The following is a 25,459-nucleotide window of genomic DNA, read 5'->3' as shown; positions in this document are numbered from 1 at the left end:
TATCAACAGTAATATTCTGTAATTTAAGTAATTTTGGCCATAAAGTCTATTCTGTATTTTTACAGTTTTTTGCTAGCAATTTTGTGAAATAGTAATTTCTGTAATTTAACGGATTATCTCTGGAAGCCCTGCTGCCAGTCTTTTTACCGTTTTTTTACAGATTTATTTTTAACAGTGTATGTACCTCTCCACATTACAATGTTTAACATACATCCATAGGAGCTAATGCAGTTAATGAGTAATGAGTTTTACCAATTTTGAGTTTACCAATGAGTTTTTCACATTGATTGGAACACTTATAAATCAAGGAGTTACTCTTCTAACAAAACCCACAGGAAACATCACTTCCTTCGCTACTTCCGTATAATGAGCATTTTATTTAGCAACACTAACGTCTGTTTTAATAGGTTTTTAGTTTACATGTATAACAGCTTTTCAGAATTTAGCATTTTTAATTTATTAAAATAATAACACATCTTTATTTTTACAAATATGAAACTTATTTTGTTTATCACATATTGGTATATTGAGTTTTTCTGATCACGTCACATTTCGGGGAAACACGGTGGTAGAAACTAGTGTCGACGGACACACTGTGAGTTTTGGATTTTTGAAAACTCCTTTCTTATTACTGAAAAAAACAATGTTTGAGGGTGTGCCCTTTCCAGTTATCTGTTTGGTGGTCTTTCTTCACCAAGGTAAGTGAAACATAATAAATAACATTATTTAGCTACTAACTGTGAATTTATAGTGTCATTTTCTTAATGTGTTCAGTTAAGGAGGAAGTGGGTATTGACTGTTGGAAAAAATAACTCAACAAAATTTCAACAGAATAACTATTCAGTTCTTGTGTATTAACTTTTTTTTTTTTATTAAAATGTCACTGATTTGATTATGACTTGATTATCTAATAAATTAATTAAACACAAATATGAAAACAAGACTCGCAAAATAATAGTTGTACTATTTTATACCACTTTAAAATGACTATAAAACATAGTAGAAAGACAGAACGATAAAGTCAGCAGTTGTTAGGAAACTGTTAGAGAGCTGTACCAGATAAGAATTTGCTACTCCATTTTAGAGCTATGACTATATATAGTAATTGATCCATAGCATTAGTGTAGGGCTGGGCAATTAATGTCTATGGGGGCCACATGAAAAATCTGAACTATGTTGGAGGGCTGAACCAATGATAACTTGAACTTAATTCTGCTCAATATTAATTTCCTCCCATTGTAAAAAGCAGTAAATTATATATTTTGATAAGCTGCTACTGGTAATCAGAAGTTTAAGAATGTTCTATAAAATATGTAAATATGTAAATTTATGAATAGTGGTGTAGGTCAAAGAGTAAAATTATTCTCTAAATCTAATAAACAGTTTAAATCAGTTATAGAGGATCTGTATCTGGACTTGTTGAACTTCATCACTGAGAATATCTGTTCACATACGTAGGTAGATCCAAAGAGGACTAGAATCTTCTGAGCGTGTCTCCTCACATGTGGAGTAAGAAGTTTACCTTTGCGTGCTCTTCGTCAGATAAGCTCTTATATTTCTCCTCGTGTTTGGTCACGTAGTGGCGATTCAGATTGTAATCTTTAAACACAGCGACTTGTGTACCACAAACTAAGCACACAGCTTTACCTTTGACTTCTGTAAAGAAATATTAAGCAGTCCATGTCTTGTTAAAAAAAGCGGCTTTCAGAATCAACTTTTCTAGCTGGTAGCTAGCTAGCATCACCTGCAACAGACAGATGCAGATATGCGCGACCATACGTAAAGAATACTTCATGTTTTTTTAAAAGAAAAGCAACACAGTTGTATTGCATGCACAGCATAAATACTTGTTCATGTGTGTTTATGACTGACATACCGCGGCCCACATACGGCCCTTTGGGCATCCCTGTCCGTCCCGAGGTATGTCAGTAAAATGCCGTAAAATGCCCAGGTCTGCATTAGTGTTTATACTACAACTTAAAATAAATGGCAACCTTCATGAGTAAAAATCAATATGTTAATATATTATAACATGCAATTGGTGACATCAAATATATAGCAATATAGTTGCTAATATTTTTTTATTAGTTCTACTATCCATATTTCATTGGCCCTGTACTTTTTCTCTGCACAATGACAATAAAGTTGAATCTAATCTAGTTGAATATAATCGAATATAGATATACACTGACCAGGCATTGCATGATTACATTATAACATATTGGCTGGTGAAGTGACTAATTCTGATGATCTCTTCATCATGGTACCTTTTAGTGGGTGGGATTTATTAGGCGGCAAAATGTGTTAGAAGCAGGAAAAATGGGCAAGTGTATGGATTTGAGCGAGTTTGACAAGGACCAAATTATGAAGGCTGGAAGAAAAAAATGCAGGCCTTAAAGGGTGTATTTATTAAAAGTCATCCAACGAAGGTACAATGGTGAACCAGCGACAGGGTCATGGGCTATTGAGGTTCATTGATGCACGTTGGGAGCGAAGGCTGGTCCGTGTGGTCTGATCCAACAAACGAGCTCCTGAAGCTCAAACTGCTGTAAAAGTTAATGCTGTTAATGCTTGATAGTTCAGAACTTTTTTGGCAGCAGAAGAGGGATGAACACAATATTAGGTAGGTGGTTATAATGCTATGCCTGGTTGGATTATAGCATTAGCTTGCAGCAACGACATCACAGAAGACAGAGCACTGTTTGTGTGCATGACAAATGCACAGGCAGTGTTTGCTCTCACGTCATATACTAATTGCTTTCCAGTGTTTGCTTCCATATATATATATATATATATATATGGAAGTGAGTCAGTCAGTGGTATTTGAGCTTTATATATATATATATATATATATATATATATATATATATATATATATATATATATATATATATTTATATATATAAAGCTCAAATACCACTGACTGACTCACTCACTCATCACGAAATCTCAAAAACCACTGAACGGATTGCAATGAAATTTGGAACATACCTTCCTTTCGGGTCTTAGGTGCTCACTAAGAAAGGGTTTTGAAAAATTCGGCCTGGATCGCGGCTAACTCGCGAAAAACGCGATTTCTTACGCATTGTAAACTCTTCGAAATAACATTACGGATCCTAATGAAACTAAGTACATTGTTTCTTATTACATGTTAGATGCACGATAAAAATTTATTTCAAAGTAGTTTCCCCTGTATCGGTACTACAAAGGGGTAGTACGTTATTTGTTGACGTTACGTTCTAATCTCTGATCATCCAGTCCTGCTCAGTGCTTACTGCTTATTGCCATATTGCTTAGCGTTCTGCCTTCCGTAGCGAAGCACGGGTACTTTCCGCTAGTTATGGATAATGTCAGCTAGTCAGCAAATGGTAGATTAGTCAACCATGACTGGATCTGGATTGTCTATAATTTGTCACAGGGCTTTGCAAAATTTCCTATCATAGGAAACCTTTTATAACAGAAAAGTTAATGTTGTGTTTTCTATACAGGGAGGAGAGTGACAGAGTGAAAACCTACAACATGAATATAACTATAAACAGTTAAAATGGTGGACATGTCTTCATTAATGTTATGCATTCATTTCATTCTGCCATAGATTGAATTCAGAAAGTCAGTGGATATCTTTTTAAATCTTTTTATTTTATATAATAAAATAAAAAATATAATAATATAATTATATAATATCATTTTCTTTTACAAGCATTAAACTAGTCAGTGAATATTTAGCACTTAGCTAGCTGTAACAAACCATAATTTTATGGCTTGAATCCAGATGGATAACCTAATTGAAACAGTTGTTTATTTTATTATTATTTTTTCCTCATTGTGTTTCTCTCAGGAATCATGGGTGAGGATGTAAGGAATGTTATGGGTTACATCGGCGAGTCAGTTGACTTGCACGCAGATGCCGATCCCTCATGGAATCTTCGTGAAATTCGTTGGTCTATCTATGAGAACGACACATCTATTGCAATCTCACAAAGCAACGAAAAGAATGTTGACCGTTTTTACTTATTCTTTGGACGCCTTGAGCTGAATATGACTTCAGGAGATTTAAGAATTAACAAATTATCATTAAGTGATACTTTAAAATACACAGTAGAACTGAAAGGCCAAGGACAAAATCAAAGGAGGACCATCTGTTTTGAGCTTTCTGTTCAGGGTAAGAAATAAATTGTACCCTACATTAAATAGATAATTTGATATTATAAGATTACAGATCTTTTATTTCTTAAAATTTAAATTTTAAACTAGTGATAGATTTTAACTTTTGGAAAGATATCAAGGACATTAGCTATTAAAGATTTAAATATTTATTAAGATTTCATTATAATTAGCAATTTTGTTGTAATTTCAGCAAGACTCGTTAAACCAAGCATACGTCTACGCCACAGTTTTCTGGATTCAGGATACTGTGTGATCTCGCTTGGCTGTGTTTCAATGAACGATAAAAATTCTCTGTCTTGGGAACCCAAGCCTGGCTTCAATGAGGCCTTCTGGAGTGGCCCTCAGGGACATCCTGGTGAATCAGTGCTGTGGACAGCTTTCAAACCCAACCGAGTAGTAACTTTCTCCTGCATTGCTGTTGATGGCAGTCGCAAAGAATTAAGCCAAAAGAATGTAACATGTCAAGGTATGATTTATCCTTTATAAAGGATTGTGAACACATACAGGTATTAGAGATCAAAATGATTTCAATTATAATCAAGATTTATAAATGTCTAAATATGATAAATTATATGCATTTACTATTGTTTTTTGGGGGTCTTGGAATGATTATTTAGTATAATAGCTGTGAGACTTTTCTTTGCAAGTCATGAGAATTAAAAACCAGGATATCAAAAACACACAAGATTAAAAAACTTTGTAATGTCAGGCAAAAATAGAGTGAGCAATAAATTTGCAATAAAGAAGTGTTTAACATAAGGTAGAAAATGTGTGTTAGATTAGCATGATGGCAACAGAGAATGTTATTGAGTTTTTGTGTTTGGTCTTGTGACCAGTGGCAGCTATTTCTGTAGGCACTGCTACCCATTGATAGTTTGTTGTGGCCATCTTTATAGGTTATGATACATTTGGACTTCTTTATCATTACAGAAATGTTACAGATGGGATGCTGTTTAATAGAGGGTCAAGACCCAATAACCCCTAATATGCCTACAAAGTGATGTAATTTAAGCACTATTGTTTTTTTTAGCATAGGTGTATGTAAACCTTTGTCATTTGTGTCTTATTTTTTTAGAGCCAGAGCCTAGAGGAAATAACACTCAGACTGGACCCACTGTAGTAATATGTAAAAGCTCAAAAAATGGAATCTTTGTTAGTATTGCAATATTATTTTTAGTCATTGTTGGACTGGGGATATATAAATGGAAGCGTAAGTATTACAGTTTTTTTATTTATTTATTTTTATTTTTTTACATGCTTTAAATTGGTTTTAAATTTGGAAGCGTATAGTAGGACCAAATTAATTGAGTTAATTTGTTGTCTTTCCTGCAATTGTGCTAGCAAATTAATATATATTTTAAACACACACAAACACACACACACACACACACACACACACACACACACACACACACACACACACACACACACACACACCCCTTCAATCAGAAATATTCAACCCCCTCACCTCAATAGACAATACAGTGATGATGAAAGATAATGAAAATAAATGGAAAAAAAACCTAGTGAAATAACAAACAATATTTATTGATACATATTTGAGTTATTTTGACAACAGAAGTTGACTTAACTTTGAAGTTCAAATGAAAATTGTAAGTCTTGTAACACATGAGCATGTGCCGTATTATTCAACCCCCAGCTTTAGTACCTTGTGGAGCGCCCTTTAGTTTTTATACCTTCTAACAAGCGTTTTCGATAAGTTCTGACAAGCTTCTTACACCTCTCGATTGGAATCTTTGCCCATTCTTCACGTGCAAAAGCCTTTAACTCAGTAATGTTTGACGGCTTCCGTGCTGCAACTGCCTTCTTCAAATTTCACCAAAGATTTTCAATTGGATTTAAATCTGGTGACCGAGAAGGCCACTCCAGGACACTCCAGCATCTTTTCCCCAACCAAGCTTTGGTTGATTTGGAGGTGTGCCTGGGATCATTGTCTTGCTGGAAGATCCAATGATCACCAAGGTTTCATTTGTCAACAGAAGGCATCACTTTCCTACTCAAAATGACCTGGTATTTCTGGGAATCCATGATGCCAGGTACACAATCAAGATTGCCAGTTTCTGACGCAGAGAAACAGCCCCACATCATTATTGACCCACCTCCGTGCTTGACCGTGGGGATGGTATTCTTCTGGTCATAAGCCTGACCTTTTGCACGCCAGACATACGGCTGGTCCATAAGTTCCAGTTTGGTTTTATCAGTCCATAGAACTGTCTCCCAGAACTCTTTAGTTTTATTCAAATTCCTCCTGGCATATTCTAGTCGACTCCTGATGTTCCTTGAGGTCAAGAGTGGAATGCGTCTTGGGGACTGGCCATGAAGTCCTTGATTATTCAGTGCACGTCTTATAGTTGCCACTGAAGCACTTGTACCAGCCTTCATCATGTCATCCTGTAGCTGTCTTGCAGTCACACGGGAGTTTTTCTTAGCTGTCCTGACTAAGTTGCTAAGGGCTCTTGATGAAATTGTGAGCTTTCTTCCACAGCCAGGCAGGTTTGCAGCTGTTCCATAAGTTTTAAACTTCTTTATAATGCTCCCAATGGTGTCTCTTGGAATGTTAAATCTTTTGGAAATCTTCTTATACCCAAGGCCCTTCAGATGTGATGAAATAATCTCCTCTCTCAGCTTTTGTGGAAGCTCCTTTGTCTTTCCCATGATTGGAACTCACCTTGAACACCTTCATGGTCGGGGTTTATATATGCATCACAGCTGAAGCAAATGAAGGATCGTTATAGAGTTCCCAAAGGCTTAATGATGTTTCAGCTCCACTTCAGGCCATAAAAACTGTCAGAAAGCTTTAAAAACAACATTATATAGGGGTCGAATAATTGTGACATGGCGATCTTAACAAAATATACTGTTACACACAAATACTACATCATACATATTCTGTTTTGATTTTATGTTTTACTAAACTCATTAAGAAGCCATCCAAAGCAGAATCCTGCACTTTGAAAAGATTTTTATTTATAAATCCTTAAAACTCTTTAGGGGTTAAATATTTCTGATTGCAAGTATATATATATATATATATATATATATATATATATATATATATATATATATATATATATATATATATAATATATATATATATATATATATATATATATATATATATATATATATATATATATATATATATAATATATATATATATATATATATTGTGTGTGTGTGTTAAAATGAAAATTGTACTTGTCAAAAATTAAGAATTTCACATTTATAATCCCATAAATTGCATTGAGGTTAATTAACGTTCTTTTCCGAAAAGGTCGAGGCAATCAACCAGTTGAAATCACTTCTGATATAGAAATGACAACTCAAGGTCAGTAGATAAAATGAAATAAAATAAAAATGTAAAAGATTGCTGGCAAGAAACTTTCTTTTCGGCTTCTCCCGTTAGGGGGCGCCACAGCGGATCCTCCGCACGTTTGATTTGGCACATGTTTTACGCTGGATGCCCTTCCTAACGCAACCCTCCCCAATTTATCCGGGCTTGGGACCGGCACTAAGAGTGGCTGGGGATGGTTCCCTGACCGGGAATCGAACCCGGGTCGCATCGGTGGGAGCGCTGCATCTTAACCACTAGAAAACCAGGGGACCTAAAAGATTGCTGGCAATAATCAGTGGAAATAATCAAGCAGTATAGTTTGTAGAGTAAAATGGCATATTATGGTGGAAATTAATACATTTAGATTCCTAACTTTTTGTAGTCTATTCTAAAACAAGGATGCTGTTTAATATTTAAATTCTTTTTATGCTTAGTAATAGCCCTAGTAGACAGCATCTAGATTTCAAAGTTCATTAAAACTAACAAAACGCTTGACACAATAAATAGGTTTTTAGCCTAGACTTGAACACAGAGAAAATAATAAGTGAAAGCTTTGCTCACTGCTGTAGTCTTTCTTATTTGAGGTACCAACAAATAGCTTGCATTTCTTGATCTAAGTAGGTGTAGGGGATCATAATGTAACAAAAGTTTGCTCAGTTATTGTGGCATGAGACCATTTGTTGCTTTATATGTCATTAATAGTATATTATAATATGGCAAGGACCCTTTTTTGCTGTATTCTGGGCTAACTGGGCTTATTCATGCATTTACTAGAATACCCAGACAGTAAAGCCTTACAGAAGTCTAATTTAGATGTAACAAAAGCATGAACTATTTTTTTTGTTTAATCTTGGAGTTAAAGAGGAGGTTTGATATTGGACTATAGTTGTACAGTTGACAGGGGTCAAGGTCGGGATTTTTTTAATCAGGGATTTGATAACTGCCAGCTTGAATGATTTAGGTACACAACCAGTGCAAATGAAAGAATTTATTATTTTAAGAAAATAATTTTTGTTTCATGGTGCGCCAAATGCTTTCAAATGGTGAACGTTATGGACTGGAGACAGGCCAGTTTAGCACCCAGGCTATTCTACTACATTTACATGTACATTGAGAGCATCTAGCAACAGACTTCAATCAGCCTACTATCAGCCTATAACTCTGTTGAGAGGTATTATAAACCAAACTCATCGATACGGCTGAGCATAGTCATGTTCACAGCCAGTTGTATGTTCACTTTTAAAGCTGCGGCAGTGACTTATCTGCACACGGTTGGGTCGAATCTGCTCGTCGAATCTGCTCGTATTTTATAAATAAATTATATTTATATTAATATTTGTGTATTAGTCCATTTGTATCTAGTTCTTTTTTTTGTTTCATTTAAATTGTATTTTTATACTAACAGAAAACAACTAGCAAGCCAGTCTGCATCTGCTATCAACTAAGAGGACCTCATACGGAAGAACAGCTTGATGTGAGAACAACAGGAAAAGGAGGCTCTGGACCATGCTATAACCATCTTCCATGTCTTTACTATGGTCATTGCTTCATCTTAATTCTTTCCTTTTCGATGCCACATTAAGAAAGTTTTTTGTGAAGAAACAAACCATGGACATTACAAATTATGCTGACCTTTTTATAGTCAAACGTGTCAGTTACTATGGTGTATACCGTGTTGAGACATTCCATTTATTAAATTTTTTCTTTGCAGTTTTTATTTATTAAAAATATATAATTTTTATTATTCAATTGTCCACATTTCCTGGTCCTTTTTTTTTTTGGTGAAATTGAATCTGTGTGCCTGGTTTTTTTGCTTCCTGGGTAGCCAACCCAGTGTAGTTTTCCTTAAAAAATTTGCTAAATTTGGCCCATTACTAGCACCTATTAGGCTATTGAGGTTTTTGTCAAATACACCTACCTGTGGGTTAAATGGAAGCCCAAATACCATGATTTCACCCAATTGAACACTTTTTTTTTTATTTGTTAATAGCAGAGGTGGGAAGTAACAAAGAACAAATACTTCGTTACTGTATTTATGTAGCTTTTTCTGTATCAGTACATTAGTTTACTATTTACTTTAACTTTTACTCATTTTTACACAGATATCTGTACTTTTTACTTTTTACATTTTAAAAACATGCTCATTACTTTAGATTTATTCTATTAATTTGGTGAAATGTCAATATTCTTTCTTCTCATTGCACGGCATTTTCGGCCCATCAACCTGTTTTCTGTCAGTGCGTGGCTTTTTTAATCTATCACTGATGTTTCGTTTCCTGGCTCACACACACCCCAGCTGTAGACTAGCTTACAAAGCTAACAATGAGCACGACAGAAGGCAACAAGAGGTCTGGGGTTAACGTGGATGAGGCAGAGGGAGTCAGTGATGTAAACATGACTAAGAACAGAGACAATTCTGATCACCTGATCATCATCATCTTTTCTCTGCTTGTGTTCTATATAGTGGATGTTTAGCCTGTTTAGGATGTTTACATTCTTAAGGTAACAACATTTTAAATTCGTTTTGTATTTATATATTTTAACAAAACAAAATTTTATCAACTCATGATTAATGCAGCACAAATTTGTTTCACCATTGCATAAATGCGTAACTAAGTACGTTATGTATAAATACATAACTAAATAACTAAATATGAAAGAGGCTAAATTAAAACCTTCAGCGCAGCATACATTTATTCAGGACATTGTTTCTTTACTCGAGATTTAATAGCCATAATCAAATTCCACCGTACAGTATTTTTAATCTTTAAGTATCATATCAAACACTGGTTCTGAAACAGCTAAAAACCTGGCCAGCAGGAGCCACCTCTGCTCTTCAGGTTTGTTTTGAGTGCAGTGACTGGGAGATGTTTAGGGAGGCTGCAACCAACGGCGATTCCATCAACTTGCAGGAGTACATATTATGCAGTGACCAGATACAGCAAGTGCGTTGATGATGTTACCATCTCCAAGACCATCACCTCCAACCAGAACTGCATGTGCAAAAGTGAATACACTGCGCTAAAAAAAAGAAAGAAAAGAGACTCTGCCTTCAGAGCAGGGAACAAGACGGCCTTAAGAACAGCAAGGACCAAACTGTTCCGTGCCATCAGAGAGGCGAAGCATATATATGCTAAGTGATCCACAGACACTTACAGGACAGCGGAGACACCTGGCACACCCAGGCGATTACGAATTACAAGACAACTTCACCCGCTTGACTGTGACTCCTGCCTTCCAGATGCGCTGAATAACTTCTACACCCGGTTTGAGGTGAAGAACAACATGGCACCGAGAAAGACCACCCCTCCAATGACCAGGTGCTCTGTCTAACCAAAGCTGAAATGAGGAACCCAGGGAACTCTGCTGAACAGCAAGTTTGCCAGAGACATGACTGTGGTGGCCCTCATCAGCAAGAATAACGAGTCAGCATTCAGAGAGGAGGCGAAACAGCCTGGTGTGGATCCAACAACCTGTCTCTGAACGTTGACAAAACCAAAGAGATGGTTGTTGACCAGGAGAGCACAGAGTGGCCATTCTCCTCTGATCATTGATGGATTCTCAGTGGAGATCGTGAAGAGCACCAAAATTCTTGGTGTACATCTGGCGGAGAACTTCACCTGGTCACACAACAGCTGCTTGATCACCAAGAAAGCCCAGCAGCATCTCTACTTCCCGAGAAGGCTGAGGAAAGCTCATTTCCCTCGCCCTATCCTGACCATGTTCTACAGAGTTCCATGCTCCACACTGTCTTGTGTTGTCTGTCTGCACTGTTTTTGTCTGAACTGTTTTTACTTAGTTGCACACAATGCACTTTATGTGGCAAAGACACCTACTTTAGTCTTTAGCTCTGTGTTTTGTTATGTAGCTTTGTGTTGTGTGATGTAGCTTTATGCTGTTTTATGTAGCATCGGGGTTCTGGAGGAACATTGTCTCATTTCACTGTGTACTGCATCAGCTACATATGGTAGAAATTACAATAAAAACTTGACTTGATTTGAAACACCAAAATCAGCCATGATTCACACAATTAACTCTCTGGGGTCGACAAACGCTGGCATTTTTTCCTCATAACGCCGAAATGAACTGACTTTTTTGATCGCACAGATCAGAGCAATACATAATTCGAATCTGTAAAGGGTCTACTTTTATTTGTATAAACTCATGATAACAAAATGCTGTGCTATTTTGTAAAATAAAGAAAACAGACAGGGGGTGCTCTGGGTCATCTCTTTTCACATACACATGAAAAGACAACCTGAATCTTTGTGACTATTTGCCTCACAGACTTAATAAATATATAAATAGAACCCTCTAAATATATTTTATATAAACCACATCGAAAACAAATGTCTAATTATGTAATCCGTTTGAAACTTTGAAGAGGTACAGTTTCTCCGGTAACACCTCATTAACCTTCCGTGTGGAAACAGCAAATGTTCAGTTTGGTGTCCTGATAATTTACATAATTTAAAACAACATAATTACTTTCAAACATTTATGAGCATTTTTTTTCTCTCTATGCTCTATGTTGAGTTTGGTTTTACCGATATTATACATACATTTAAAAAAAGCATCAATATTTCTCCATGTCCATGTTGCTTAGTGTGTTAAAAACTAAGTATTAATATATAGTACATTTAAAACAGATAGAAATGTGCGATTAAGTTGTGATTAAATATTTGAATCGATTGACAGCCCTAATATTAATATAATGTGAGGTCCAGTTACCAGCATGACACTAAAACAGGTAGTAGTAATGACTACTTTTTACTTAACCTTTAATCGGTCCTTGGGGTCTATATGACCCCAATCGACTTTTCCTTGATTAAAAAAAAGGGTTCCCTTCATCTGAATGGAATAATATTTTGTGACTTTTCCTACATAATCTATCTATACACACACAAAAAACTGGGCTTGATTCGGTTGTTCTGAAGGTATGTAAAAAATTTTTTTACACTTCTGGTCTTCGGGGTCAATATGACCCCACATTGAAATGAATGGGAAATGTGAAAAAAAATCTATATTTTTTCTTCATTTGTCAAAAAAAATTCTATAAATCCAGCATAAATCAGAAATTTAGATCATCATTTAAGTGATTTTTTCATAAAAAAATTAATATTTCATATGCAAGCTTATGGTGTAGTTGAGGAATTGTGTGGTAAATAGGTACAAAAGTACTTCATATCTCCCAAAACACAGCATTAATGAATAGATGAGAAGTAAACAAAAAAATATATATATTATTTGTATAATTAAAAATGTATATTTTTTGTATAATTTCTCTATCAATTGTTGGGGTCATATAGACCCCAAAGACCAGATTTGTAAACAGGAAACGAAGACCTTATGAGGGTTAAGTACATGTCAGAGCCCAAACCTCCTTACTCCTTAAAAAAAAGTATATTTAGTACTTCAACTTTTACCAGTGTCTTTAAAACATATCTGTATACTTCTATAATTCTACACTTCTACTTCTAAATCTGTACTTCTACTTAAGTGACTGATGTGTGTACTTTTGCCACCTCAATTTAATAAATCATTGCAAATATCTAATTTCCATCATGTTACAATATACAGTAATTCCTCAGTACTACTCATCAGTGGAACTCGTCAGATTTGGTATTTGGTTAGTTGATTTGGTAGGTCAAGTTATAATAAATAAAAAAAATGTTGGTACCCATTGTATGCTCTAAACTCAACACTGTCTCTCACAATGAAACTTTGCATGAAGAGTTTCACATTAGCTTTTGAACAGTGCCACAGCATTCTCTTTTGTGATCTCTCTGCATTTTAAGCCTAAATCATGGAGCCTAAAGTAATAAAAAAAATACTACCTACTTGTTTGGTACTTGTCTGTTTTCAGTCACAGGTTTTGGAATGAATTACTGATAAGTAGGTATTACTGAATTATGCATCACTGTATATAATTACACCAAGTTTGTTGATCTTTGGATTTAATTTAAAGTACAATTCTTTGCTGTTTTAATTACAAGTATACATTGGAAAATAATAATACTATTATAATAATACTGCAATTTGTGTATCTGTGAATAAATAATGCTTACAGAGTTTGGACGCTTGATATATCAAATCAAATCAAATTTTATTTATAGAGCACCTTACAGCAACCAAAAGGAGCACAGGGCACTTTCCAGTAAAAATAAAATAACAAATAGACAAAATAAAAAATATAAAAACACAATATATATGTAAAAAATCATATTTAGCATATGAATTTTACAATTTGCTAGTTTTTCCAAGCCCTTTACTGCATTTAGTAGCTGTCAATTTTAGTTTATTGGCCCTTCTGCGTTGCTTTTACAGTATGTTTTATTTCAATATTCCTATGTACATGAACCATCTTCCTGTTCTCACAGTCATGAAGGTTTTTTTGTCTATAAACTCTGACAATGATATATGAGTGTTTAAAGAGAAAAAAACCCAAAACAATAATGATTAAAAAAACACTAGTTCAGTTAAACATGAATGAAAAGAGTATTTGTATTCTAGATAATTTTTTAAATCTATTTTTATGAGTCCAGTTACTTTTCTAGAATATAAATATAAAATCTTGTTGTAATTTAACAATAATCACTACAAATTTGGTGTACTGTAATAATATTACCTGACAGCTTTTAGTGTAGCACTTGATCAAATACATTACTACATTTTACATACATAAACATTTTTTGTATGGTGTTTCAACAGGAATTTTTGCATTCATTAAAGCTACAAGACTTCACACAAATTCTGAACATTACTTATGTCTTTATTAACATTTGAGCCTTTTACAAATATGCATAATTTAACCCGGCCAATAGGGAGTCACAAGCCAGTGCACTCTTAGTGCCGGTCCCAAGCCTGGGTAAATGGGGAGTACCGGTGGAAATTGGCTACTGTTGGCCGAAGGAGGAGAAGGAGACTAGGAAGACGTCTACAGAGACAGCAGGGAAAGGAGAAGTGTAGGAGAGTGGAGGTTCGGGTTGGTACTTTAAATGTTGGTACTATGACTGGTAAAGGGAGAAAGATAGCTGATATGATGAAGAGTAGAAATGTAGATATGTTGTGTGTTCAGGAAACCAAGTGGAAAGAGAGTAAGGCCAGGAACATTGGAGGTGGGTTTAAACTGTTCTATCATTGTGTGGATGGAAAGAGAAATGGTGTAGGGGTGATTCTGAAGAGAGAGTACAGTAAGAGAGTAGTGGAGGTGAAGAGAGTTTCTGATAGAGTGATAAACGTGAAGTTGGAAGTTGAAGGGATGAAGATAAATGTCATCAGTGACTATGCTCCACAAGTTGGCTGTGAGATGGAGGAGATGGAAAGATTCTGGAGTGAATTAGATAAAGTGGTAGATGATGTACCTAGAAAAGAATGATTGGTGATTGGGGCAGACTTTAATGGGCATGTAGGTGAAGGGAACAGCGGTGATGAGGAGGTGATGGGTAGGTATGGTTTTAAGGAGAGGAATGTTGAAGGGCAGATGGTGGTAGATTTTGCTAAAAGGATGAAAATGGCAGTGGTGAACACTTGTTTTAAGAAGAAGGAGGATCATAGGGTGACGTATAAGAGTGGAGGAAGGTGCACACAGGTGTACGATATTCTATGCGGGAGATGCAACCTGAAGGAGATTGGAGACTGTAAGGTGTTGGCGGGGGACAGTGTAGTTAGACAGCATCAGATGGTGGTATGTAGGATGGTTTTGGAGGCAAAGAAGAAGAGGAGGAGTGTGAGGACTGAAAGAGGAATAAGATGGTGGAAACTGAAGGAGGAACACTGTAGTGTGAGGTTCAGGGAAGTGGTCAGACAGGGGCTTGGTGGTGTGGAAGAGGTGCTGGATTATTGGGTAACTACTGCAGGAGTGATGAGGGAGGCAGCTAGAAAAGTACTTGGTGTGACATCTGGAAAGACAAAGAGACGTGGTGGTGGAATGAGGAAGTGCAGGAGAGCTTAAGGAGAAAAAGGTTGGCAAAACAGAAATGGGATCGACAAAGTGATGAGAAAAGTAGGCAGGAGTACAAGGAGATGCGGAAGCAGGTAAAGAGGGATGTGGCAAAAGCCAAGGAAAAGGCATATGAGGAGCTGTATGAGAGGTTGGACACTAAGGGAGGAGAAAAGGATTTGTACCGATTGACCAGACAGATGGACCGAGCTGGGAAGGATGTACTGCAATTTAGAGCAATAAAGGATGGAGATGGAAATGTGTTGACTAGTGAGGAGAGTGTGTTGAGAAGGTGGAGGGAGTATTTTGAGCAGCTGCTGAATGAGGAAAATCAGAGGGAGAGAAGGTTGGATGATGTGGAGTTGGTGAAGCAGGAAGTGGATAGGATTAGTAAGGAGGAAGTGAGAGCAGCGATTAAGAGGATGAAGAGTGGAAAGTCGGTTGGACCAGATGACATAACTGTAGAAGCGTGGAGATGTTTAGGGGAGATGGCAGTGGAGTTTTTAACCAGATTGTTTAACAAGATTCTGGAAGGTGAGAGGATGCCTGAGGAATGGAGAAGGAGTGTGCTGGTACCGATCTTTAAGCATAAGGGAGATGTGCAGACCTGCAGTAACTACAGGGGAATTAAGTTGATCAATCACACCATGAAGTTATGGAAAAGAGTAGTGGAAGCCAGGCTGAGAGAAGAGGTGACAATCTGTGAGCAACAGTATGGTTTCATGCTGAGGAAGAGCACCACAGATGCCTTATTTGCTTTAAGGATGTTGATGGAGAAGTATAGAGAAGGACAGAAGGAATTGCATTGTGTATTTGTGGATTTAGAGAAAGCGTACAACAGAGTGCCAAGAGAGGTGTTGTGGTATTGTATGAGAAAGTCAGGTGTGTCAGAGAAGTATGTGAGGGTGGTGCAGGACATGTATGAGGACAGTGTGACAGCAGTGAAGTGTGCAGTAGGAACGACAGACTGGTTCAGGGTGAAGGTTGGACTACATCAAGGATCGGCCCTGAGCCCTTTCCTGTTTGCAGTGGTGATGGACAGGTTGACGGATGAGGTCAGACAGGAGTCTCCCTGGACTATGATGTTTGCAGATGATATTGTGATTTGTGGTGAGAGTAGTGAGCAGGTTAAGAAGAGCCTGGAGAGGTGGAGATATGCGTTGAAGAGAAGGGGAATGAAAGTCAGTAGGAGTAAGACAGAGTACATGTGTGTGAATGAGAGGGAGGGCAGTGGAGTGGTGTGATTACAGGGAGAAGAGGTGGAGAAGGTGGAGGAGTTCAGGTACCATTGGCCAACAGTGCAAAGTAATGGAGAGTGTGTTAGAGATGTAAAGAAAAGAGTGCAGGCAGGGTGGAGTGGGTGGAGAAGAGTGACAGGAGTGATTTGTGATAGAAGACTATCTGCAAGAATGAAAGGTTTATAGGACTGTGGTGAGACCTGCGATGTTGTATGGATTAGAGACAGTGGCATTGAGTAAAAGACAGGAGGCGGAGCTTGAGGTAGCAGAGCTGAAGATGTTGAGGTTTTCGTTGGGAGTGACGAGGATGGACAAGATTAGGAATTAGTTTATTAGAGGGACAGCATATGTAGGATGTTTTGGTGACAAGGTGAGGGCGGCGAGATTAAGATGGTTTGGACATGTGCAAAGGAGAGACATGAATTATATTGGTGGAAGAATGCTGAGGATGGAGCCACCAGGTAGGAGGAAAAGGGGAAGGCCAAGGAGGAGGTTCATTGATGTGGTGAGGGAAGACATGCTGGTAGTTGGTGTGAAAGTTGCAGATGTAGAGGACAGGGTGGTATGGAGACCGATGATCCGCTGTGGCGACCCCCAATGGGAGCAGCCAAAAGAAGAAGAAGAAGAAGAAGAAAAGAAGAAGAAGAAGAAGAAGATGAAGACAAATATGCATACTTTCATAATTATTTTCTACGTTGCTTATAACTAAATAACTGTAAATAATAGTCAGTAGGTTGCATGGACATATAAAATAAAATATATATTAAACAGAAAATACACAGAAAAACACAAAGTAAAAAAAAAAAAATCAAGGAACAATGAAGTAATTAAAGTTGCTTAATGTCCTAATGGTTCAGAGGACTTTCTGGTAGGGAGAGGAAGTGGTGCTGACCTTTGTTTGTTGTGGCAGAGTTACTTTAGCATAAATGGTCTGTAACAGAAAATGGAGTCCAAAAAATAAATTTACCGCAGTATATAAAGACTACAATTAACATTCAAGCTTAGCTTTAATAATAACATTTATATTAATAATAATAATAATAATAATAATAATAATAATAATAATAATAATAATAATAATAATAGTAATAATGATGAAAAATTCTATGACCCCATGTTTAACAAAACCTACCATTTCTGGCTCTGTTCTGAGATCATCCACAGTTTCATAAACTGTCATTCCATTTACAACACTGTCAGAGCGCTTCTGTAATGCAATTAGAAACTCAATGTACAACACCACCATAAAAAGCCAATTTGTATTAAATCTAACTAACTTTTAAATTAAAAAAAATATTTAGGTTTGCTACTTAAAAAATACATCAATTGCTAACTTTTTTGAACAAGTATTTGTTTGCTAGATGGGAAATTGCTAAAATCTAGGAATGTAACCACAAAGCAAAATGCATACTTACATTCTTCTGCCCTAATCTTACAGCATTGCCATCAACATCTGCATACACTGTGTTATCACCTTCACAGGGAATGATATCTGATAATAAAAAAAAAAAATGAAAAAATACACACACACACACACACACACACACACACACACACACACACACACACACACACACACATGTATATATATATATATATATATATATATATATACAGTGAGGAAAATAAGTATTTAAACACCCTGCTATTTTGCAAGTTCTCCCACTTAGAAATCATAGAGGGGTCTGAAATTGTCATCGTAGGTGCATGTCCACTGTGAGAGACATAATCTAAAAAAAAAATCCAGAAATCACAATGTATGATTTTTTTAACTATTTATTTGTATGATACAGCTGCAAATAAGTATTTGAACACCTGAGAAAGTCAATGTTAATATTTGGTACAGTAGCCTTAGTTTGCAATTACAGAGGTCAAACATTTCCTGTAGTTTTTCACCAGGTTTGCACACACTGCAGGGGGGATTTTGGCCCACTCCTCCACACAGATCTCCTCTAGATCATTCAGGTTTCTGGCCTGTCGCTGAGAAACACGGAGTTTGAGCTCCCTCCAAAGATTCTCTATTGGGTTTAGGTCTGGAGACTGGCTAGGCCACGCCAGAACCTTGATATGCTTCTTACAGAGCCACTTCTTGGTTATCCTGGCTGTGTGCTTCGGGTCATTGTCATGTTGGAAGACCCAGCCTTGACCCATCTTCAATGCTCTAACTGAGGGAAGGAGGTTGTTCCCCAAAATCTCTCAATACATGGCCCCGGTCATCCTCTCCTTAATACAGTGCAGTCGCCCTGTCCCATGTGCATAAAAACACCCCCAAAGCATGATGCTACCACCCCCATGCTTCACAGTAGGGATGGTGTTCTTGGGATGGTACTCATCATTCTTCTTCCTCCAAACACGTTTAGTCGAATTATGACTCAAAAGTTCTATTTTGGTCTCATCTGACCACATGACTTTCTCCCATGACTCCTCTGGATCATCCAAATGGTCATTGGCAAACTTAAGACGTGCCTGGACATGTGCTGGTTTAAGCAGGGGAACCTTCCGTGCCATGCATGATTTCAATCCATGACGTCTTAGTGTATTACCAACAGTAACCTTGGAAACGGTGGTCCCAGCTCTTTTCAGGTCATTGACCCGCTCCTCCCATGTAGTTCTGGGCTGATTTCTCACCTTCCTTAGGATCATTGAGATCCCACGAGGTAAGATCTTGCATGGAGCCCCAGTCCAAGGGAGATTGACAGTCATGTTTAGCTTCTTCCATTTTCTAATGATTGCTCCAACAGTGGACCTTTTTTCACCAAGCTGCTTGGCAATTTCCCCGTAGCCCTTTCCAGCCTTGTGAAGGTGTACAATTTTGTCTTTAGTGTCTTTGGACAGCTCTTTGGTCTTGGCCAGGTTAGTAGTTGGATTCTTACTGATTGTATGGGGTGGACAGGTGTCTTTATGCAGCTAACGACCTCAAACAGGTGCATCTAATTTAGGATAATAAATGTAGTGGAGGTGGACATTTTAAAGGCAGACTAACAGGTCTTTGAGGGTCAGAATTCTAGCTGATAGACAGGTGTTTAAATACTTATTTGCAGCTGTATCATACAAATAAATAGTTTAAAAATCATACATTGTGATTTCTGGATTTTTTTTTTTAGATTATGTCTCTCACAGTGGACATGCACCTACGATGACAATTTCAGACCCCTCCATGATTTCTAAGTGGGAGAACTTGCAAAATAGCAGGGTGTTCAAATACTTATTTTCCTCACTGTATATATATATATATATATATATATATATATATATATATATATATATATATATATATATATATATATATATATATATATATATATATTTTAATGCAGTGGAAAGTAACTGAACAGAAAAGAGATCCAAATCAATATTCAATATTTGACTTGAATTTCTTTGGATTTTCAATTCATAATTTTGCACACTTTGTACAATTTGTCACGGATATTTTGTAGGACCAGAGGAAGGTGTATAATTTAATTATTATACTAAGCAGGTGCTAATGATTATCAATTTCATAATTTTAGTCATTTCCCCACTATGGGACAAATAAAGGTATACAGTGGTACCTCGACATACGAGTGCCCTAACATAAGAGTTTTTTGAGGTACGAGCGGTCACTCGGTCGATTTTTTGCTTTGATACGCGAGCAAAAACTTGAGATACGAGCTCGAAGATTGTGACGAAAATTAAGATCAACAAAAAAGAAAAAGTACACATTTTAAAGTTTAGGGATACGTAGTGTGTAGGAGTGATAATAAAAAAACAAGTTATTCCCTCCACTTACTATAAATATATAGGTTGAAACAAGCAGTGTTAATTTGTTGACTCATAAATTGCATCATAAGTTTCGTCAACAATTTTGTTTTACTGACCATTTGTAAACTGTGTGGAGTGAAAATCTTTGCAAAAAACACACTGATCTTAAAGCACTATTTTCCAGAATGTTTTTTACTGTTTTGTTTATAAATGTTATTTACCAGATTACCCTAGTTCGTATGTTTTGATAAACCTGATATATGATACAGGGCTTGACAATAAGGACTTCTCGATTGCCCACAGGTGGCATGACAGACACGGGATAAAATACTGAATAATATTCTTATCTTACTTTGTAACTTTTTTGTCGCAAGGATTAATCTCTATTTAATTTAAATAATAAGTACCATTTTGTGTTGTTTTAAATATGATTGCTTTATTAAGTTTCTCTCTCTGTGTGTCACGGATAGACCATGTCAGGAATCAGGAGTAAAACAAGGTGTCGTTAATTGATCTTGAATAGGCAAAACACAAGAGGGTAAGAAACGACAAAGCAGGAAACGATAAACTTAACCTAGGCATGAGTCTTAGTAGGTAGTCCGGATGGTCTATGGTATATAAACTGTAGATCGGATGGCGAGTAAAGGGGAAAAGGGACCTTATAAAAGGGACGGGTGAATGGGGGAGAGGTGTAGGTGATTAGTAGGAAGGAGAGGCTGAGCAAGAGTGTTGAGCGTTGGAGGGAGGCATGACTGGTAGCTCTGTGTGTGTGTGTGTGTGTGTGTGTGTGTGTGTGTGTGTGTGTGTTTACATGTTTGAGTGAAAGGGGCGTTTGAGAGGGAATATGCCTTTTTCAATGTTTCAGATACAAAAGACTTGTGATGAAAAAAATTAACCAAGAAGTTCAAATAAACCTTCTGCATTCCAACAGAAAGACTGTTACAATAAACTGTGATTAAGTCTAAATAAAAATTTGAAGTCAAAATTAACTTTGGATACAAGGTAGTTATAATGCATCAGCAATGTCTCAAAAATACAAGTTGGAGTATGGTACAATAAAGAGTCTCTGCAGGCAACAGTAGTGCTGTGCACAGTGAAGTTTCCTTGCAAGTTTGGGGCTGCATTTCTGCGATTGAGTTTGGAGATTTGATCAGGATTAATAGTGTCCTCAATGCTGAAAAATACTGGCAGATACTTATCTATCATGCAATACCATCAGTAAGGCATCTAATTGGCCACAAATTTATCCTGCAGCAGGACAACAAGCCCAAACATGCAGCCAATGTCATTAGAACTATCTTCAGTGTAAAGAATAACAAGGAGTCCTGGAAGTATAAGTTTTGACCTCCACAGAGCCCAGATCTTAACATCATCAAGTCTGTCTGGGATTACATGGGGAGATAGAAGGAATTGAAACATCCTACAGCCCTAGAATATCTGTGTTTAGTTCTCCAAAATAGTTGGAACAACCAACTTGCCAAATTCTTTTAAAAACTGTACCCAGAAATGCAAGTGTACTTAGAAGAATCGATGCTGATTTGTATCGATTTGATTTGGATGTTGTCAGTGCCGGCAAATGACCATAGCATTAGTTGGATAATCCATGGCTAGGGGTGCTATACCCTTGTTCAGTGTTCTGGTCTTTTTTTATCCACCAGATAATTTCTTGTGCCCAAAACTTTTCATGTGTTTTAGCTAATGGAATAATTCTCGGTGGATAAACGTACTTTGACATAACCATGATAGTAAACATTTTGCTACATCAGCAATTCTCTGTCTGCAAAATTGGTGACACATCTGTTGCTCTGGATTTTAAAGTACAGTATGTTAAACTGCTGTAAAAATATATCAGATCAATAATTTCTGTATTTTTTTTCCCCCGCCAAAATCTGTTAATCAACCTCTGATGATTGATGACGCAGATATGGAAAAAACTGCAACAAATTTTAATATAAAAAGTGATTGTGGACTGGATTTGATTATTTTTTTTACCATTTATTACAGTCTTGAATGTGTAACCCAGCCATTAGGGTTGCACAAGCCAGTGCACTCTTAGTGCCGGTCTCAAGCCCGGATAAATGGGGAGGGTTGCGTTAGGAAGGGCATCCAGCGTAAAACATGTGCCAAATCAAATATGCGGGTCACGATTAAGAATTTCATACCGGATCGGTCGAGGCCCGGGTTAACAACGACCGCCACAGGTATTGTTAGCCAACAGGGTACTGGTGGAAATTGGGCTACTGTTGGCCGAAGGAGGAGAAGGAAAGGTGGAAGACGTCTACAGAGACGGCAGGGAAAGGAGAAGTGTAGGAGAGTGGAGGTTCGGGTTGGTACTTTAAATGTTGGCACTATGACTGGTAAAGGGAGAGAGTTTGCTGATATGATGGAGAGGAGAAAGGTAGATATGTTGTGTGTTCAGGAGACCAAGTGGAAAGGGAGTAAGGCCAGAAACATTGGAGGTGCGTTAAAACTGTTCTATTATGGTGTGGATGGAAAGAGAAATGGTGTAGGGGTGATTCTGAAGGAAGAGTACAGTAAGAGTGTAGTGGAGGTGAAGAGAGTTTCTGATAGGGTATTGATCGTGAAGGTGGAAGTTGAAGGGATGATGATAAATCTCATCAGTGCCTATGCGCCACAAGTCGGCTGTGAGATGGAGGAGAAGGAAAGATTCTGGAGTGAATTAGATGAAGTGGTAGATGGTGTACCTAGAAATGAACGATTGGTGATTGGGGCAGACTTTAATGGACATGTAGGTGAGGGGAACAGAGGTGATGAGGAGGTGATGGGTAGGTATAGCCTAAAGAAGAGAAATGTGGGAGGGCAGATGGTGGTAGATTTTGCTAAAAGGATGGAAATGGCAGTGGTGAATACGTATTTTAAGAAGAAGGAGGCTCATAGGGTGACCTATAAGAGTGGAGGAAGGTGCACACCGGTGGACTATGTTCTATGTAGGAGATGCAACCTGAAGGAGATTGGAGACTGTAAGGTGTTGGCAGGGGACAGTGTAGCTAGGCAGCATCAGATGGTGGTCTGTAGGATGGTTTTGGAGGTGAAGAAGAAGAGGAGGAGAGTGAGGACTAAAAGAAGAATAAGATGGTGGAAACTGAAGGAGGAAGACAGTAGTGTGAGGTTCAGGGAAGAGGTCAGACAGGGGCTCTGTGGTGGTGAAGAGGTGCTGGATGATTGGGAAACTACTGCAGGAGTGATGAGGGAGGCAGCTAGAAAGGTACTTGGTGTGACATCTGGAAATAGAAAGGAAGAGAAAGAGACGTGGTGGTGGAATGAGGAAGTGCAGGAGAGTATAAGGGGAAAGAGGTTAACAAAACAGAAGTGGGATCGACAGGGTGATGAGAAAAGTAGGCGGGAGTACAAGGAGATGCGGCAGCAGGTAAAGAGGGATGTGGCGAAAGCCAAGGAAAAGGCATAAAAGGAGCTGTATGAGAGGTTGAACACAAAGGAAGGAGTAAAGGATTTGTACCGATTGGCCAGGCAGAGGGATCGAGCTGGGAAGGATGTGTTGCAAGTTAGAGCAATAAAGGATGGAGATGGAAATGAGTTGACTAGTGAGGAGAGTGTGTTGAGAAGATGAAGGGAGTATTTTGAGCAGCTGAGGAACGAGGAAAATGAGAGAGAGAGAAGGTTGGATGATGTGGAGTTGGTAAAGCAGGAAGTGGATAGGATTAGTAAGGAGGAAGTGAGAGCAGCAATTAAGAGGATGAAGAGTGGAAATTCGGTTGGACCAGATGACATACCGGTAGAAGCATGGAGATGTTTAGGAGAGATGGCAGTGGAGTTTTTAACCAGATTGTTTAACAAGATTTTGGAAGGTGAGAGGATGCCTGAGGAATGGAGAAGGAGTGTGCTGGTACCGATCTTTAAGAATAATGGAGATGTGCAGACCTGCAGTAACTACAGGGGAATTAAGTTGATCAGTCACACCATGAAGTTATGGGAAAGAGTAGTGGAAGCCAGGCTGAGAGAAGAGGTGACCATCTGTGAGCAACAGTATGGTTTTATGCCGAGGAAGAGCACCACAGATGCCTTATTTGCTTTGAGAACGTTGATAAAGAAGTATAAAGAAGGACAGAAGGAGCTGCATTGCGTATTTGTGGATTTAGAGAAAGCGTACGACAGAGTGCCAAGAGAGGAGTTGTGGTATTGTATGAGGAAGTCAGGTGTGTCAGAGAAGTACGTGAGGGTGGTGCAGGACATGTATGAGGACAGTGTGACAGCAGTGAAGTGTGCAGTAGGAACGACAGACTGGTTCAAGGTGAAGGTTGGACTGCATCAAGGATCGGCCCTGAGCCCTTTCCTGTTTGCAGTGGTGATGGACAGGTTGACGGACGAGGTCAGACAGGAGTCTCCCTGGACTATGATGTTTGCGGATGATATTGTGATTTGTGGTGAGAGTAGTGAGCAGGTTGAGAAGAGCCTGGAGAGGTGGAGGTACGCGCTGGAGAGGAGGGGAATGAAAGTCAGTAGGAGTAAGACAGAGTACATGTGTGTGAATGAGAAGGAGGGCAGTGGAGTGGTGCGGTTGCAGGGAGAAGAGGTGGAGAAGGTGGAGGAGTTCAGGTACCTGGGGTCAACAGTGCAAAGTAATGGAAAGTGTGTTAGGGAAGTAAAGAAAAGAGTGCAGGCAGGGTGGAGTGGGTGGAGAAGAGTGATAGCAGGAGTGATTTGTGATAGTAGGGTATCTGCAAGAATAAAAGGGAAAGTTTATAGGACTGTGGTGAGACCTGCGATGTTGTATGGTTTAGAGACACTGGCATTGAGTAAAAGGCAGGAGGCGGAGCTGGAGGTAGCAGAGCTGAAGATGTTGAGGTTTTTGTTGGGAGTGACGAGGATGGACAAGATTAGAAATGAGTTCATTAGAGGGACAGCGCATGTTGGACGTTTTGGTGACAAGGTGAGGGAGGCAAGATTGAGATGGTTTGGACATGTGCAGAGGAGGGACATGAGTTATATTGGTAGGAAAATGCTGAGGATGGAGCCACCAGGTAGGAGGAAAAGAGG

The 25,459-nt window shown here is 38.0% G+C and overlaps 2 protein-coding genes and 1 long non-coding RNA gene across 3 annotated transcripts in view; 2 read left to right on the top strand and 1 right to left on the bottom strand.

Moving 5' to 3' along the window:
* The first annotated feature begins 307 nt into the window (after positions 1-307).
* Positions 308-11,525, top strand: LOC310726881 (uncharacterized protein). Its single transcript, XM_083542931.1, has 6 exons — positions 308-698; positions 3,839-4,162; positions 4,358-4,633; positions 5,243-5,377; positions 7,463-7,516; positions 8,928-11,525. The coding sequence occupies exons 1-6, from the start codon at positions 644-646 to the stop codon at positions 8,936-8,938; spliced, it is 855 nt and encodes a 284-aa protein (XP_083399057.1). The 5' UTR covers positions 308-643; the 3' UTR covers positions 8,939-11,525.
* LOC310726940 lies at positions 6,244-6,956 on the top strand. The gene is made up of 2 exons (XR_014533890.1): positions 6,244-6,374; positions 6,451-6,956. It is a non-coding gene; the product is annotated as an uncharacterized lncRNA (long non-coding RNA).
* A 2,085-nt stretch (positions 11,526-13,610) lies between the features above and the next one.
* Positions 13,611-25,459, bottom strand: part of LOC310726864 (uncharacterized protein) — a 29,367-nt gene continuing 17,518 nt past the window's right edge. The window contains exons 5-8 of the mRNA XM_083542903.1: positions 18,118-18,194; positions 17,835-17,909; positions 16,109-17,633; positions 13,611-15,604 (exon numbers count right to left, since the gene is read on the bottom strand). Coding sequence (XP_083399029.1) covers positions 17,556-17,633; positions 17,835-17,909; positions 18,118-18,194 — 230 coding nt within the window. The 3' untranslated portion in view covers positions 13,611-15,604; positions 16,109-17,555. The remainder of the gene's footprint in view (positions 15,605-16,108; positions 17,634-17,834; positions 17,910-18,117; positions 18,195-25,459) is intronic.

Source organism: Silurus aristotelis (genome assembly GCF_946808225.1).
Source record: "Silurus aristotelis genome assembly, chromosome: 5".
Classification (NCBI taxonomy): Eukaryota; Metazoa; Chordata; class Actinopteri; order Siluriformes; family Siluridae; genus Silurus; species Silurus aristotelis.
Note: the sequence above shows the minus strand (reverse complement) of the source record. Positions and strands in the feature narration are given on the sequence as shown.

Coding starts and splice junctions, on each gene's coding strand:
- LOC310726881 (XM_083542931.1), top strand. CDS start 644: ATGTTTGAGGGTGTGCCCTTTCCAGTTATCTGTTTGGTGGTCTTTCTT. Junction 4,163..4,357: donor TTTTGAGCTTTCTGTTCAGG/GTAAGAAATAAA, acceptor TTGTAATTTCAG/CAAGACTCGTTAAACCAAGC. Junction 5,378..7,462: donor GGGGATATATAAATGGAAGC/GTAAGTATTACA, acceptor TTTTCCGAAAAG/GTCGAGGCAATCAACCAGTT.